The sequence below is a fragment of the Leucopleurus acutus genome (genome assembly GCF_964270905.1).
Source record: "Leucopleurus acutus genome assembly, chromosome: 14".
NCBI classification, from domain to species: domain Eukaryota; kingdom Metazoa; phylum Chordata; class Mammalia; order Artiodactyla; family Delphinidae; genus Leucopleurus; species Leucopleurus acutus.
Genome location: NC_139156.1, coordinates 58709197 through 58721920, shown reverse-complemented (window position 1 = coordinate 58721920; position 12724 = coordinate 58709197). Strand labels below are relative to the sequence as shown.

Sequence of the window (12724 nt, the reverse complement as noted above, 5' to 3'; positions counted from 1 at the left end):
GGAGAGAAGAACTTCTGTGGCTAAATCTCTGATTGTGTAGTCATCTGAGAATTCAGTATTCAAAATACATGAACAGATACCAGCTTTTGGTGTTATAGACATATAACATGAACTTGAGGCTCCTTAAAGTATGAATTAGACCAATGACAAGACATATCAGATGTTCAATTTGTTAGTATTAAGAATCACATATTATCTTATAAAATTCTTTTGTCTTACATAAAATGTATTTCCTTGAGGTTTCAGTGCAGTCATCCTGTAAACTTAAGGCAGTTTAGAATTTCTCTGAGCTGTCATTGAAAATCGCTGGGAAATGGCTTTAGAGCAGTACCCTTTAAACTTTCTCCTAGCACTGTGAAGAAATTTTATTTCTTCAAATGAAATCTTATGCAGATGAATTGGGAGATTGGGATTGACATATATATACTACTATGTATAAAGTAGATTAACTAATGAGAACCTACTGTATGGCACAGGGAACTCGATGCTCTCTGGTGACCTAAATGGGAAGAAAATCCAAAAAAGAGGGGATATATGCAGAAACTGACACAGCAGTATAAAGCAACTATACTCAAATTAAAAAATAAAATAGACAAGCAACAAGGATATATTGTATAGCAGGGAATTACAGCCATTACCTTGTAATAACTTTTAATGGAGTATAATCTGTAAAATACTGAATCACTATGCTGTATACCTGAAACTAATATTGTAAAGGAGCTATACTTCAATAAAAAAATCTAATGAAATAATGAAAAAATAAATCTTTGCAGAATCCCAACATATAAAAGACAGAAATGGAGCTACTCTGGATGAAGCAGAGGCAGCCCCACCCTTTCCATCTCCCTCTGGGTGCCCCTTGACGATCTGTGAACCTGCTTAAGAAGTTCTAAGAGCAGTTGGAAAACCAAAGTGTTAGAGAATCACATAGTACCCTTGAATAATAACCAAAGTAGCAAAAAGTGCTAGCATGCTAACTCCAAAACACCAGATGCTTTCAAATGCTGTCACCACCATAATTATTATTATTTTTAAAATTTATTGTATTTATTTATTTTTGGCTGCATTGCTGTGCATGAGCTCTTAGTTGCGGCGAGCGGGGCTACTCTTCGTTACGGTGGGCAGGCTTCTCACTGCAGTGGTTTCTCTTGTTGCGGAGCACGGGCTCTAGGCGCGCAGGCTTCAGTAGTTGTGGCACACGAGCTCCAGAGCGCAGTCTCAGTAGTTGTGGCACACGGGCTTTGTTGCTCGTGGCATGTGGGATCTTCCCAGACCAGGGATCGAGCCCGTGTCCTCTGCATTGGCAGGCAGATTCTTAACCACTGTGCCACCAGGGAAGCCCCCATAATTATTTTTATTTGTTTCTAATTATAAAAGTGATACATCCTTATTTTGGATAAGTTGGAAAGTACAGAAAAATTTAAAGATGAAAACAAAACATATTATTGTAATTCTTAAGATTATTTTCAGCCGCTAGTTTCTTAGCCCAGGCACACCTTGCTTCACTTTCTTGTGCTTCACACATAACTGCGTTCTTACAAATTGAAGGTTTGTGGCAACCCTGTCTCAAGCAAGTCTACTGGTGCCATTTTTCCAATAGCATTTGTTCACTTCATGTCTCTGTGCCACATTTTGGTAATTCTCACAATATTTCAATTTTTTTTCATTATTATATTGTTATGGTGATCTGTGATCACTGATCTTTGATGTTACTACTGAAAAGATTATGATTCATTGAAGGCTTAGATGATAGTTGGCATTTTTTAGCATAAAGTATTTTTAAATTAAGGTATGTACATTGTTTTTTTAGACATAGTGCTATTGCATACTTAATAGACTACAGTATAGTGTAGACATAACTTTTATATGCACTGGGAAACCAGAACATGCCTGTGACTCGTTTTATTATGATATTCACTTTATTGCAGTGGTCTGGAACTGAATCCGCAGTATCTTTGAGGTGTGCCTGTACTAGGCTCACATGAGATTCTTATACACATAGGTTCAGTGGCCAGGTACATGGCATGAAAGCTGGTATGGTAGCCAGGCAAAGTATTTTTCCCCCCACTTGTGAATTTTTTTTCAAATGTATGTTTACTAATTGCAACATTTAAAAAATATTTGTGAATGTATTTATGTCAAATGTGTGAAAATTATGTCACATTTAGGATTTATATTTAATAAATTGCTTTTAATGAGAAGAATAAAGTTGTATTAATTTAGAACTGTCCTGAAAAATTCTATGTCATAAATGCTAGAGTTCAGTGCTAGTATCTGTTGTTTAAATAAGTGGACAGTCAGTTTGGACTTTCACAGTAATTCGTAATGGATTTAGGCTCAGAAAGCCAGACTCTGGATTGTTTCATGGCTCACTCTGCACAATTTATTCCCTGTGCCCCAGGAATGACTAAGATGGCCAAGATGATTGATGAGAGGCAGCAGGAACTGACTCACCAGGAGCACCGAGTGATGTTGGTGAACTCAATGAACACCGTGAAAGAGTTGCTGCCAGTTCTCATTTCAGGTATTTTCTGGCTGTACTTTATCTTACAGAAAAAAACCATGTTAACATGTTCTAAACTCTGGTGTTTATTTTCTTTTGCTGTTTAGTTGCATGTCTTTCAGCCTGAGTAAAAATGCAGCTGATTAGCTAAGAACCAGTATTTATCTTCTCTAATGCTCTCCTTCTCTTGCTCTTTGTTTGAAATTGCTCTCCTGTTGCCTCATACTGTTCTCTTGAAGTTCTAACAGGCCCTTTTCTCCTCTAGAAACTCTAGTTTTGGATGTATGGATTTTGACACCTTTATTTGTACTCAGAAAAAACAATTAGGAGCTGGAATGGATATTATAGAGCACTGTATAGTAAGGAAGTGAACCCACAGCCCTTTCCTAGAAGATATTTAACTCTTCTCTACGTTGAAGAGCAGGTGATGTACACCAACTAGGACCACGTTCCCATTGGGCAGAGTCCAGAAATGCAAACATGGTGGCTGCTCTCTCAACTAGCAAAAGGGAGTTACACTTATTGAGTGTCTAGTATGTACCAGACATCTCATGGTTTATGTAAATTATCTTTGTCAAGTTGTGGGTTAGTTGGTTTAAGTCTCAGAGGGCAGCTTTATTTTCAGAATTTTATAAGGCATGTCACTGTAATCGCCAGCTACTGCCTTCCTGCTTTGTAATTTCAAGTAGTAGCTAAAATAGGAGATGTGAGTGTAAGAGTTCAGAAAGCCCTTACATGAACTAGAAAACAAAAATTTGTAAATAGCGCCTTATAATCTTCTCAAAAATATGTTTTTGAGACCAACTGTTCCATATGGCAGAAAGGTTGTTGGGAAGAATCTTTCTTTCTAATCTGGGTAACTCAATAAAGCATTGATTAATCTTTGTTTTTATAATTTTAGTTAGTTTATAAGAAGATATAAGATATATCTTCTTTATAAGAAGATATAAGAAGATATAAGATATATCTTCTTTATAAGAAGATATAAGAAGATAAGAAGATATCTTCTTCACTTTTAGGGGTTAGATAGTCCCTGCTATATGTTAAGATAAATCATGGAAGATAAACTCAACACTTTGGGATCTTCCACTAGGATTGGGTCAAGCGGCATTCTTTGGTTACAGTTTTACTGACTGTTTTTATCTCGTCACATTAGGTTTGTGTTTGATGGGGCCAGTGTTAGGGCTGGGATGATAGTTGATTTAGAAGGATAGTGGATATTTTGTGACTGTGGATCTTCAGTATATGCATGTTAAATTAGTTTTCTGATCATGATGTGGTGAAGTTTTGTACCTTGAGCTTTCTTAACAGTGAAGGTTGCTGATACTGGAACTTTAATGGCAGACTTGCAGTGTTTGTTTTCATATTCTTTTTTAAGACCTTAGAAGCCCAAAACATGTTCACAGTGTGGAACATCTTGTGTGAATATTGTAATACAGCAAGATTAAATTCCAGGCTTAGTTTCTGATTTTTTGTTTATTTTTACAGCTATGAAGATTTTTGTAACAACTAAAAACTCAAAAAACCAAGGAATTGAAGAAGCTTTGAAAAATCGTAATTTTACTGTAGAAAAGATGAGCGCTGAAATTAATGAGATCATTCGTGTATTACAACTCACTTCTTGGGACGAAGATGCCTGGGCCAGCAAGGTAAGTGTTATTGGGGGAGAAATAAGCAAAATCCCCAATTTTCCCTTCCTGGGGATGTGATTGTCTCACATTTTTTCTTGTAATTGTGTGTAGCATAGGACTACTTAGATATTATGAAAGTATTTTCTTCTTTACTTTTGTAAAATAAAGGGTTATGGGTTACTTCCTGCTTTTGCACTTTTCCTTTGCTCTGAGGTAGAACAAACAAATAGGTATGCAGGGTGAATGTTGGTTGAAAGCTAGGATGTAGCTTTTCCTTCAAGCTGGAGTCTCATGGATTGGGCTGGTGGAGGAATTCTGGTGTTGTGTATACTCCCCTGGGTGGGAGCCCTGCCTTTCATGTGGGTGGTTGTTGCTAGGTGACTAAGTAAGATACAGAATATGCCTATAACTGAATTTTATGGAAAACTTTTCTTAACGAATTTTTGACCCAGAGAAATCTACAAAGGAAACTCTTGACATTTCTAGGTGTGTCCCTTCATCATTCTGTTTTCCTTAAAGAGAGCTTAACTGAAATATTAGTTTTCACGTTTGTCAGTTAGTTTGAGGGGTCCCTTTACCCTTGGTCTAGAATTTCCTCTTGAATTCCAGAAGGGTTGGTGGATTCCACCTAGAGCCCAGCAGCGGTGGTTTGAGGTGCTGCTGCTCTGGTCTGCTTCTTGTCTAGTGATTGGGAACAGAGACACTTGGGTTTACACTTCCCTTGTAGGAGCCCAAGATGTAGGCAGTGGGGGGAACACATTGTCTCCAGGATCCAGCTTCCCCCACTGTGTGGACCCAAATGCTATCTCCAGGGCCACCCAGCAGGCTGGTGGCAGACTACAGAGGGGATATTGTAGTATGATTTCCACTGGGTGCCCAGTAGGGCTCTGTTTGTCCTCCAGGACACCTATAAGGTAAGGTCGAAGCTGGGGCTAAAATCAACAGTCTCTCTTTGTTGACCAGAAAGTTAAACTAAGAGTGGAGGAGAAATTAGTCAGATTATCTTAACTATGGATTTGTTTTCAGAGGCATGAAGTTCTTGAACAAGTTCTAAGACTGTATTTTAAATCCATATTGTAAAATCATGTAACGTCTTTGATATTTTACTTAATTTTGCTTTTGCATATTTGATAACTTTCACTTCCCTGTTATGACTTCTTTATGCATCTTTTTTTTTGTTCTCTTGTTTGTTTTATTCTTTTTCTCACGTTTAGAAGGTAAGCTTTCTCTTGCCCTCTAGTTTCTTTTTTGCTTAAAAAGAGAAAAAGCATGTCTGTGAGGTTTTCTTGTGCTGTGTGCCGTGCCTCATTCCGTGTGCCGGTGTGTAACACTGTGCTTGAATATGCGTCAGAATTTGACTTAATACGGGACTCTGGGGCTGTGCTGGGCAGACTGTTTGGCTCATGTGGAGCTGTTTCTTTGGGGAAAGCAAAAGGAAAGACATTACTATGGGATGTCAGGCTTTCTATATTTGGTGGGTGCTTTCCTCTCTGAGCAGTCTCCTGGGAACTGTTTTGGTCTGGTCGTTCCCACTGACTTCACTTGAGGCGCAGATTTCCCCAGGTAGCTGGGTGACCCCTAAGTTACCAGTGGACCTTGCTCTTAGGAAAGGAAACTTCCAGCTGTTGCTATCTCGTATTTGCCTCTCCTACCAGTTTCCTTTGCAGGCTCTGGAATTTGACTTTTGGAGATGCATCATTGAGGTTTTAAGCCATAATGAAAATGGGTAGGCTAGAGAGTCTAGATGGAGCACCTGTCCTTCACAGTAATCCTAGCATTAAAAATCAAAAGGAAAAAAGTCAGGTGTACCTAAAGTTTTTCCTAACTTCAGTACCTGGCTCACTGCATGTTCTGCTATCTAAGCTGTGAATCAGCTGTTGTTCTCCATGATCTCATGTTCCTCTAATCTAATCTCTTTCCTTATTCTCTTCCCTTTGCTTCTAGCAGATGAGAAATAGTAAAAAAGAAAAGAAGGCCTTGCAACCTTAATGTTTCTCTATTTTTGGAGGGGAAAAGTCATCCATCAATTAGTAACTAAGTGTGACTGAGCTTTATTTTGTGCAAGTGCCGAGAGCTGCTTCTTTAAAAACCAAAACCAAAACCAAAACCGTGGTCAGTTGAGTTTTTCAGGAGGAAGATTAGACATTTGGGGGCATATACAAGGGAAATATAAACCTGGTCCCCACTGTGTACAGTCTAATAGCTCTCTCAGTTTTATGCTGATCTGGAAGGAACCAGACTGTTAGGATGCTGTAAAACTATCAGAATGAAAGGAAATAAATAAAATTAGTTCAGCTAAAAGAAGCTTAAGTACATAATGACATCAGAATGAGCAAGAAATGTTTATTTTTTAACTTCATTTTGCTTTTGTTTTACATTTACCTGATTCAAATATCAAAATGCTATAAAGGGACTTCCCTGGTGGCGCAGTGGTTAAGACTCTGTGCTCCCAATGCAGGAGGCCCTGGTTCAATCCCTGGTCAGGGAACTAGATCCCATATGCATGCTGCAACTAAGAGTTCACATGCCACAACTAAGGAGCCGGCGAGCCACAACTAAGACCTGGCATAACCAAATAAATAAACAAACAAATAAATAAATAAATATTGAAAAAATGCTATAAAAGGATATGTGTGACACAGCTCACTCTCATCCCCATCCCTATCCACTCTACCTCCCTTACCCCCTAAGAGTAATTGTTTTTATTAGTTGCAAGAATATTTAGAAAAAATTTTACCCTGAAAATGGAAATTGGTAACTAGGGTTTGGTTATTTTTCAGTTTAGTAGCATTATGCATCTTTCATTGCTCAACTGTAAGCAGTGAATTAATCAGACCTTGTGTCTGTCTGTGACCCCTGGGTTCCCATTCTGTTTAATACATACGATATCTTTTACCTCCTCTCACCCCTACCAATAAAGAATTAACTTTGTCTTACCATACTTGTTTCATGCTTCCCCACTGGTGCAGTTTTCTCCTGGAAAGTGATGGTTCCTCTAGAAAAGTGGGGGAAGAAAGTAAGTGGAAAAAATTCTTGGTAAAAGTACGTCTTGCCGAATAAGTTAAGATTTTAAAGAGGCAATGCAATAGCTGATTATTTTACGTTTTATACCTACATTCAAATGGCAGATTTACAAATTTATAAGTACTTTGACTTTAAACACTTCACTTTATTTTGAAAATAAAAAATTTCCCCTCCTAAATCAACAATCATAATGATTATTAAAAACTATTTTAGCATTTTTCCTGGGAATACATTATGAGACAAAAGAATTTGGGGTTTAAACACAGTTCTAATTTTACCCTTTGTAAATTTAGCAATCTATATTTAATCTCTTTTTTTTGGTATTTATATTACTTGTATCTTGACGCATGCTGAGAAGAAAGAGGAAGTGAAAAAAATTTAAAAAGCATTTCATTGCTAAGAATTTTTGAACCCTATGTAGGTGTTCCTGTAACTGCAACTTGAGTCATTAGATACTATTATTCAGAATTCGTCCCTGTGGTGTGTCTCCTCCCACAGTGGGCCTAGGTTGGTGGTGGGTAAATGTAGTGAGTGACTCAGATGTCTTGCACAGATTACTCTAGTCTACCAAAGAAGGAAATACTGGTTAGAACATGCAATCCTATAATAACTTGCCCTTACTGCAGACCATTGAGGATTTAAGGGTTGATTTTTATTTCAGTTTTGAAAAAAATAAGGTTATATATGAGCTTTTTATGAGTCTTTTAGTATTCTATTATGCAGTATTAGTTTTAGTATTCTAGTATGCAGCTAATACAACAAAGGATTTATCTTTTGGAGTTTGAGATAAATAGTTAATTTAGGTATATATAATATTTCATCCTCCCCCCCAGCCAAAGGAGAAAAGCCCAACATGGTACAGGAATTGACATTTCCCTTCTGATCCAAGTGATCTTTTAGTTGGTATAACTGATTGTGTGTGCATAGGTGGCACAGAAGCACTGAGAAGGTATTCTTGGAGATGAGGAACTGATGCCTGGGAGGGTAGCTTGCCTGAAGGCTCAGGGCTAGATGACTTTCTCTCCAAGGTTAAATGTAGTTTATAAGATTTTGTTCTACGGCCCAATTTATCTTTCCAAAAACATCTTTGTTTAAAACACGGACTTGAGGGTAGAAATGTGGTCAGGAATGGGCTGGAGTGGGAAGGGTGGGGGTGGGAGGTGTTAGTGGAAAAGGGAGAGTAGCTTGGGCAGTGAATGAGAGGGGGTCCTTAGTCCCAAATTAAAAATTTTCAAGAGCCTGGGAACGGAGAAGCTCACTTTCCCTACCACAGTTCCTCTTGATCGTCTGTGGGAGGAACTCAGTGGTTCTTGGTATTATTCAGTGTTCTTCAGGTCTAACTTTATATTAAATTTCAGAAGTGTTTCAGGTCCTGGAAAAGCATGTAAAAAGGAGTCTTTTAGGTTGTCCTTCTGACTTCTGGTATATGTGGCAGAGTGCCAAGGCACTATGGTTTTTCTCATTTAAAACCTGAACTCATCAGTGTTTTACAGTAAAACGGACCAGAGCAGGAGGGTATCAGATCCCTGACAGCTGTCCCCAAAGCTACAAGACTAGATCTGGTCTTTTTTATATTCACTCTTTAAAAAAAAGAACAACAACAACAACAGAAACAGAGAAGAGATTGGTGGAGACTTTTCTTGTTCCCAAATTTGAGATTTTACAGAGAACAGTACTTATTGAGGGTACAGTTTTTTTCTCTTCTATTTCATACCCAGAGTGTATTCTGAGTACTTAGACCTACATGACAAGGTTTAACAAAAAGCTTTATGGTACATAGTGTAGTTGACCCCAGAGTTATGATTATTTTTACCCTTTATAAATATATCTCAAAATTGCTTCTTAGTCCTAGTTGTTCATTGAATTTGTTTATATTATAGCCGGTGTTAGTATACTTCTTTTGTTGCTTATGTCAGAATTCCGTCAATTCCATAACAAACACTGCCCTTCAAAAGAAATTCTTAAGAGACCAAAATATTTGTTCCCACAGACAGTTTTGCTTTTAATAGATATGACATTAAAATGTATTGTGTTTAAATGATTCTTTACAATTTGCTCTATTCCAGAAAGAATTTAAGGTGGCCCTCTCAGTGACTGTTCTAAATCTCCAAAATTGTCTAAAATTCATGCTCTTAAAAACTTTGGTAACTAATTGAAATTCCCAGTGTAAAAATGCAGCTTCATTGCAAATTTGCCATTGATTATTTTTAGGAGAAAATGAGCATCTCTTAATGTTAAATTCTTGATATTCTCACATCTCATACTCAGGACTAAATTAGTCACATCCTGAGAATCAGATTCTTTCCTTGAAGCATGGTGACCACGCTTTATTAGGGAGAAAAAAGCAGTGACTTTTGAGGATACTGAATAGAGCAAAACTAGTTTTTCTATTGTGTTTCAAATCGTTTTGGGGCAGTGGAGAATAAAAGCAGTTATTTAGGTTAGTGAGGATTATGAATTTGATTTATAGAGCTAATTTTCTGGGCAGTATTAACCAAGCCAGAATTGGCAAGGCAAAAGATTTGCTGACTACTGTAAAAGGTTAGTGGAATCTTTGGCAACTCTCTTTGGTAAAAGAAAAAAATTCTTGAATTTCATCTAATAGAAAATAATGAGGTTTGAGATCAAACTGTGTTTCTGTGACTGAGCCCCTTAATTTATAAAATTAAATTACATTAAAAATTGAAGTTCAATGAAGCAATGAGGGAAAAAATGCCTAAAATAGAACCTAACATGTAGGAAGTGCTCAATTAAGATTAGTTTCCTAACGGGTAGCCTTTAATGCTAGAATAGACACTGAAAAATTTCTGATCTTTGTTTCCCCTTGAATTGAGATTTTTGAAATGTTATAAGTGTCTATTGTTTTTTTTTCACTGAAAATATAAGTGTATTAGAGAAATGGTTATTAATAGATTTTAAATTAAGTATTTTTCCATGGCTATAATTCCTCTTCTTCAGAATGTGCACAATACTTCCTAGGTGAGAGATCATGAATTTTTTTTTAAATCTGTATCTAGACAAAGTCCTATAACTGGTATTAGACCTTAAAGGCTATCCGACTCTCTGAGGTTGGGTGTTGCCTGCGACTCTCTTTAAAAAGATATTGATTTGGGCCTTGCTAATTTGGAATTAAGCTAAAGTTGACTTTTGAAGACAAGGTTTGCTGTACAGATTAATTTGAACTAGATGAAGGAAGAGCAAATATTTAAACCATTTGAGAATCAAAGCACTTAAAAAATGCCACTTGTCTACTTACAGTACTAATGACAGATGGATTTTGAAATAGATCCTCTTATGACTGCCTTTTATTGATAGATAGCTATCATAATTTCATATAACTTGATAATAAAAATATTTTATTTCCATTTTTTCAGTAATTTAGTTCACTTCTTTTCAGTTGCCATGGCTGAGAATTTGTTATTTAGAGCCTTAGATAGCCAAATCTGTATCTGTTTAGATTGGGAAAGGGAGTCCAAAGCTGAGAGTCCTGTAATTTGAATAGGTATTTTGGAAAAGCTGGTGTCAGGCTGCTGACCTTAAGCCTAATTATGAGTACTCCCAATGCTTATGGGTGCTGCTGCTGGGTTTTGTTTGAATTGGAAGTGGGGATGCTCCTAGTGCCCCCATGTGGAAAACTGGTGGCACCACACCTTGAAGAGCCCCGGTTTGCAGGACTGGAAATTGAAAAAAGGTAGGGATTTAAGACGTTGCCTAGAGTTTCAGAGGTTAACTCTGTGCTTTGATGGATGGGCTCTGTAAGATCCAGTTCCCTAAGCAAAAGGGAGAGAGGCTGTCTTTTAAGGTGTTAAATAGACTTAAGAGATGGCCAGTCTGTCAGTTGTGAGGATGGGTACGTGCATATTTGTTATATTGTTTTCTGTATATCTATTTACTTAAAAAACTTTATTAAAACATTTGTACATTTTAAAAGTGATTAGTCTGTTGTTTGGACTTCTCATGCTATATCCTGGGAGATTTTATGCTAGTTTTATGCAAGTCATTATGAATCCTGATTTTAAACAATAAATTGAGACCCACTTATTTTATCCTGCCTCTTCTTCCAGATTAGGGACGGTAAGGGAACTAAGGATGAGGAGTGGCAGGGAAGGCCCGAAAGACACTTCTTTCTTGTATTACATTTGGTGGTTTACTTGTGGAATTAAAACTGAATTGCTAGATTAAAATTTTCAGCTTTCTTCCAGCCAGTAATTCCAGGTTTTTCAGATTAAACATAGTGAAACATCAAGCAGTGTGTGTATATTTCAAAACAAGATGTAGAAGAACTGTGGTTTGTGGTGCCACATGCTAATGAGGCTTCCCTGAAGCGGGGAGAGCTTTGGCAGGGCTGCAGTAGATGATTGTTGACTAGTGGAAAGGCTGATAATGAGGCATGTGACAAGAGGACTTTTTCCAGCTGAAGACATTGAACATCTTTTGGCTTGAGCAGTTTTACCAGTTTTCACAGTTTAGCAATAGGGAGACTAGGAAACAGAATTAACTGAAGATTTGCATGCAAGATGCTGCATTTTGACAGAAATAAGCGTTATGGTGTGATGAGAATATTTTTAAGGCTGTTGTAGGACTACCGTAGCTATTGTATGTTAATGGTGTAACTTCTCTGTCTTACTTTGTATCATGGTATCTTAGTTTTTGCAAAGAAAATACTTGTGGTATTTTTCTTCAAAAGGACACTGAAGCCATGAAGAGAGCGTTGGCCTCCATAGACTCCAAACTGAACCAGGCTAAAGGTTGGCTCCGTGACCCCAGTGCCTCCCCAGGTAACCCTCTGGTTCTACTTTTCTGATAGATAACAGCAAAAAGCTAAAAACCAGGCAAACAAAAGAAAAAGAAAAAAAAAAGAAAAATCATTTTGTAATCTCATAATCCTGAGATAACTACTGCAACATTTAGGGGCATACTCCATTCTCTGATAGTTTTGACTAATTGAAGTATTACTGGTCCTTAAAAGGATGAAGGGCATAGACTACCTCTCATCACAGAGGAATAAAGCAAAGTGAACTGGGCATTCTTTGCCAAATTATTGGTTCACCCCTTCCCTGAATCAGAAAGGTAATTATTTTGAATGAAAGCTCTTCTTTTCTAGTTCCCGTTGGGCAGATTTCCATTTACGTCAACAGAGTACTTAATTAAGCAGATGAAATGATGATGCTAACAAGAATTGGGAAGCAAAGTTGACTTGTATAAAGATAAGACCCAAATAGGTTATTGAGCTAGGCATTATGGATTTTCTAATCTAATATTTATTCAGTTTTAGATTAATATTTGAATGAATGTGAAAAGCCTAATGGAGTTTAGAGGCGTTGAGTACTATTGAATTGTTAGAGCCTACTTTCATCATTCACATGCTTACCACAAACTGCTTATTATCTCCAGATGGGTATGGTTCCAAGGATCTTTCTGAGCAGTCTCTGTGGTTAAAACCTCACCCTGTGGTTGTAAGGGCAGTGCTTGGCTGTTAGCTATCAGATGTATTGCCTTCTATTCACTTGTCATTTAAAATCATCCATTCCTTCATGAATGAAATGACTTGTAAAGCAACCTTCCT

At 37.3% G+C, this 12724-nt stretch overlaps 1 protein-coding gene across 2 annotated transcripts in view; it reads left to right on the top strand.

The window, feature by feature from the left end:
* The window catches only part of VCL (vinculin), a 102783-nt gene that overhangs the window by 55496 nt on the left and 34563 nt on the right, over nucleotides 1–12724 (top strand). For both annotated transcript variants that reach the window (XM_082854018.1, XM_082854019.1), the window contains exons 5-7: nucleotides 2402–2524; nucleotides 3992–4152; nucleotides 11846–11936. In XM_082854018.1, the coding sequence (XP_082710144.1) occupies nucleotides 2402–2524; nucleotides 3992–4152; nucleotides 11846–11936 (375 nt within the window). The remainder of the gene's footprint in view (nucleotides 1–2401; nucleotides 2525–3991; nucleotides 4153–11845; nucleotides 11937–12724) is intronic.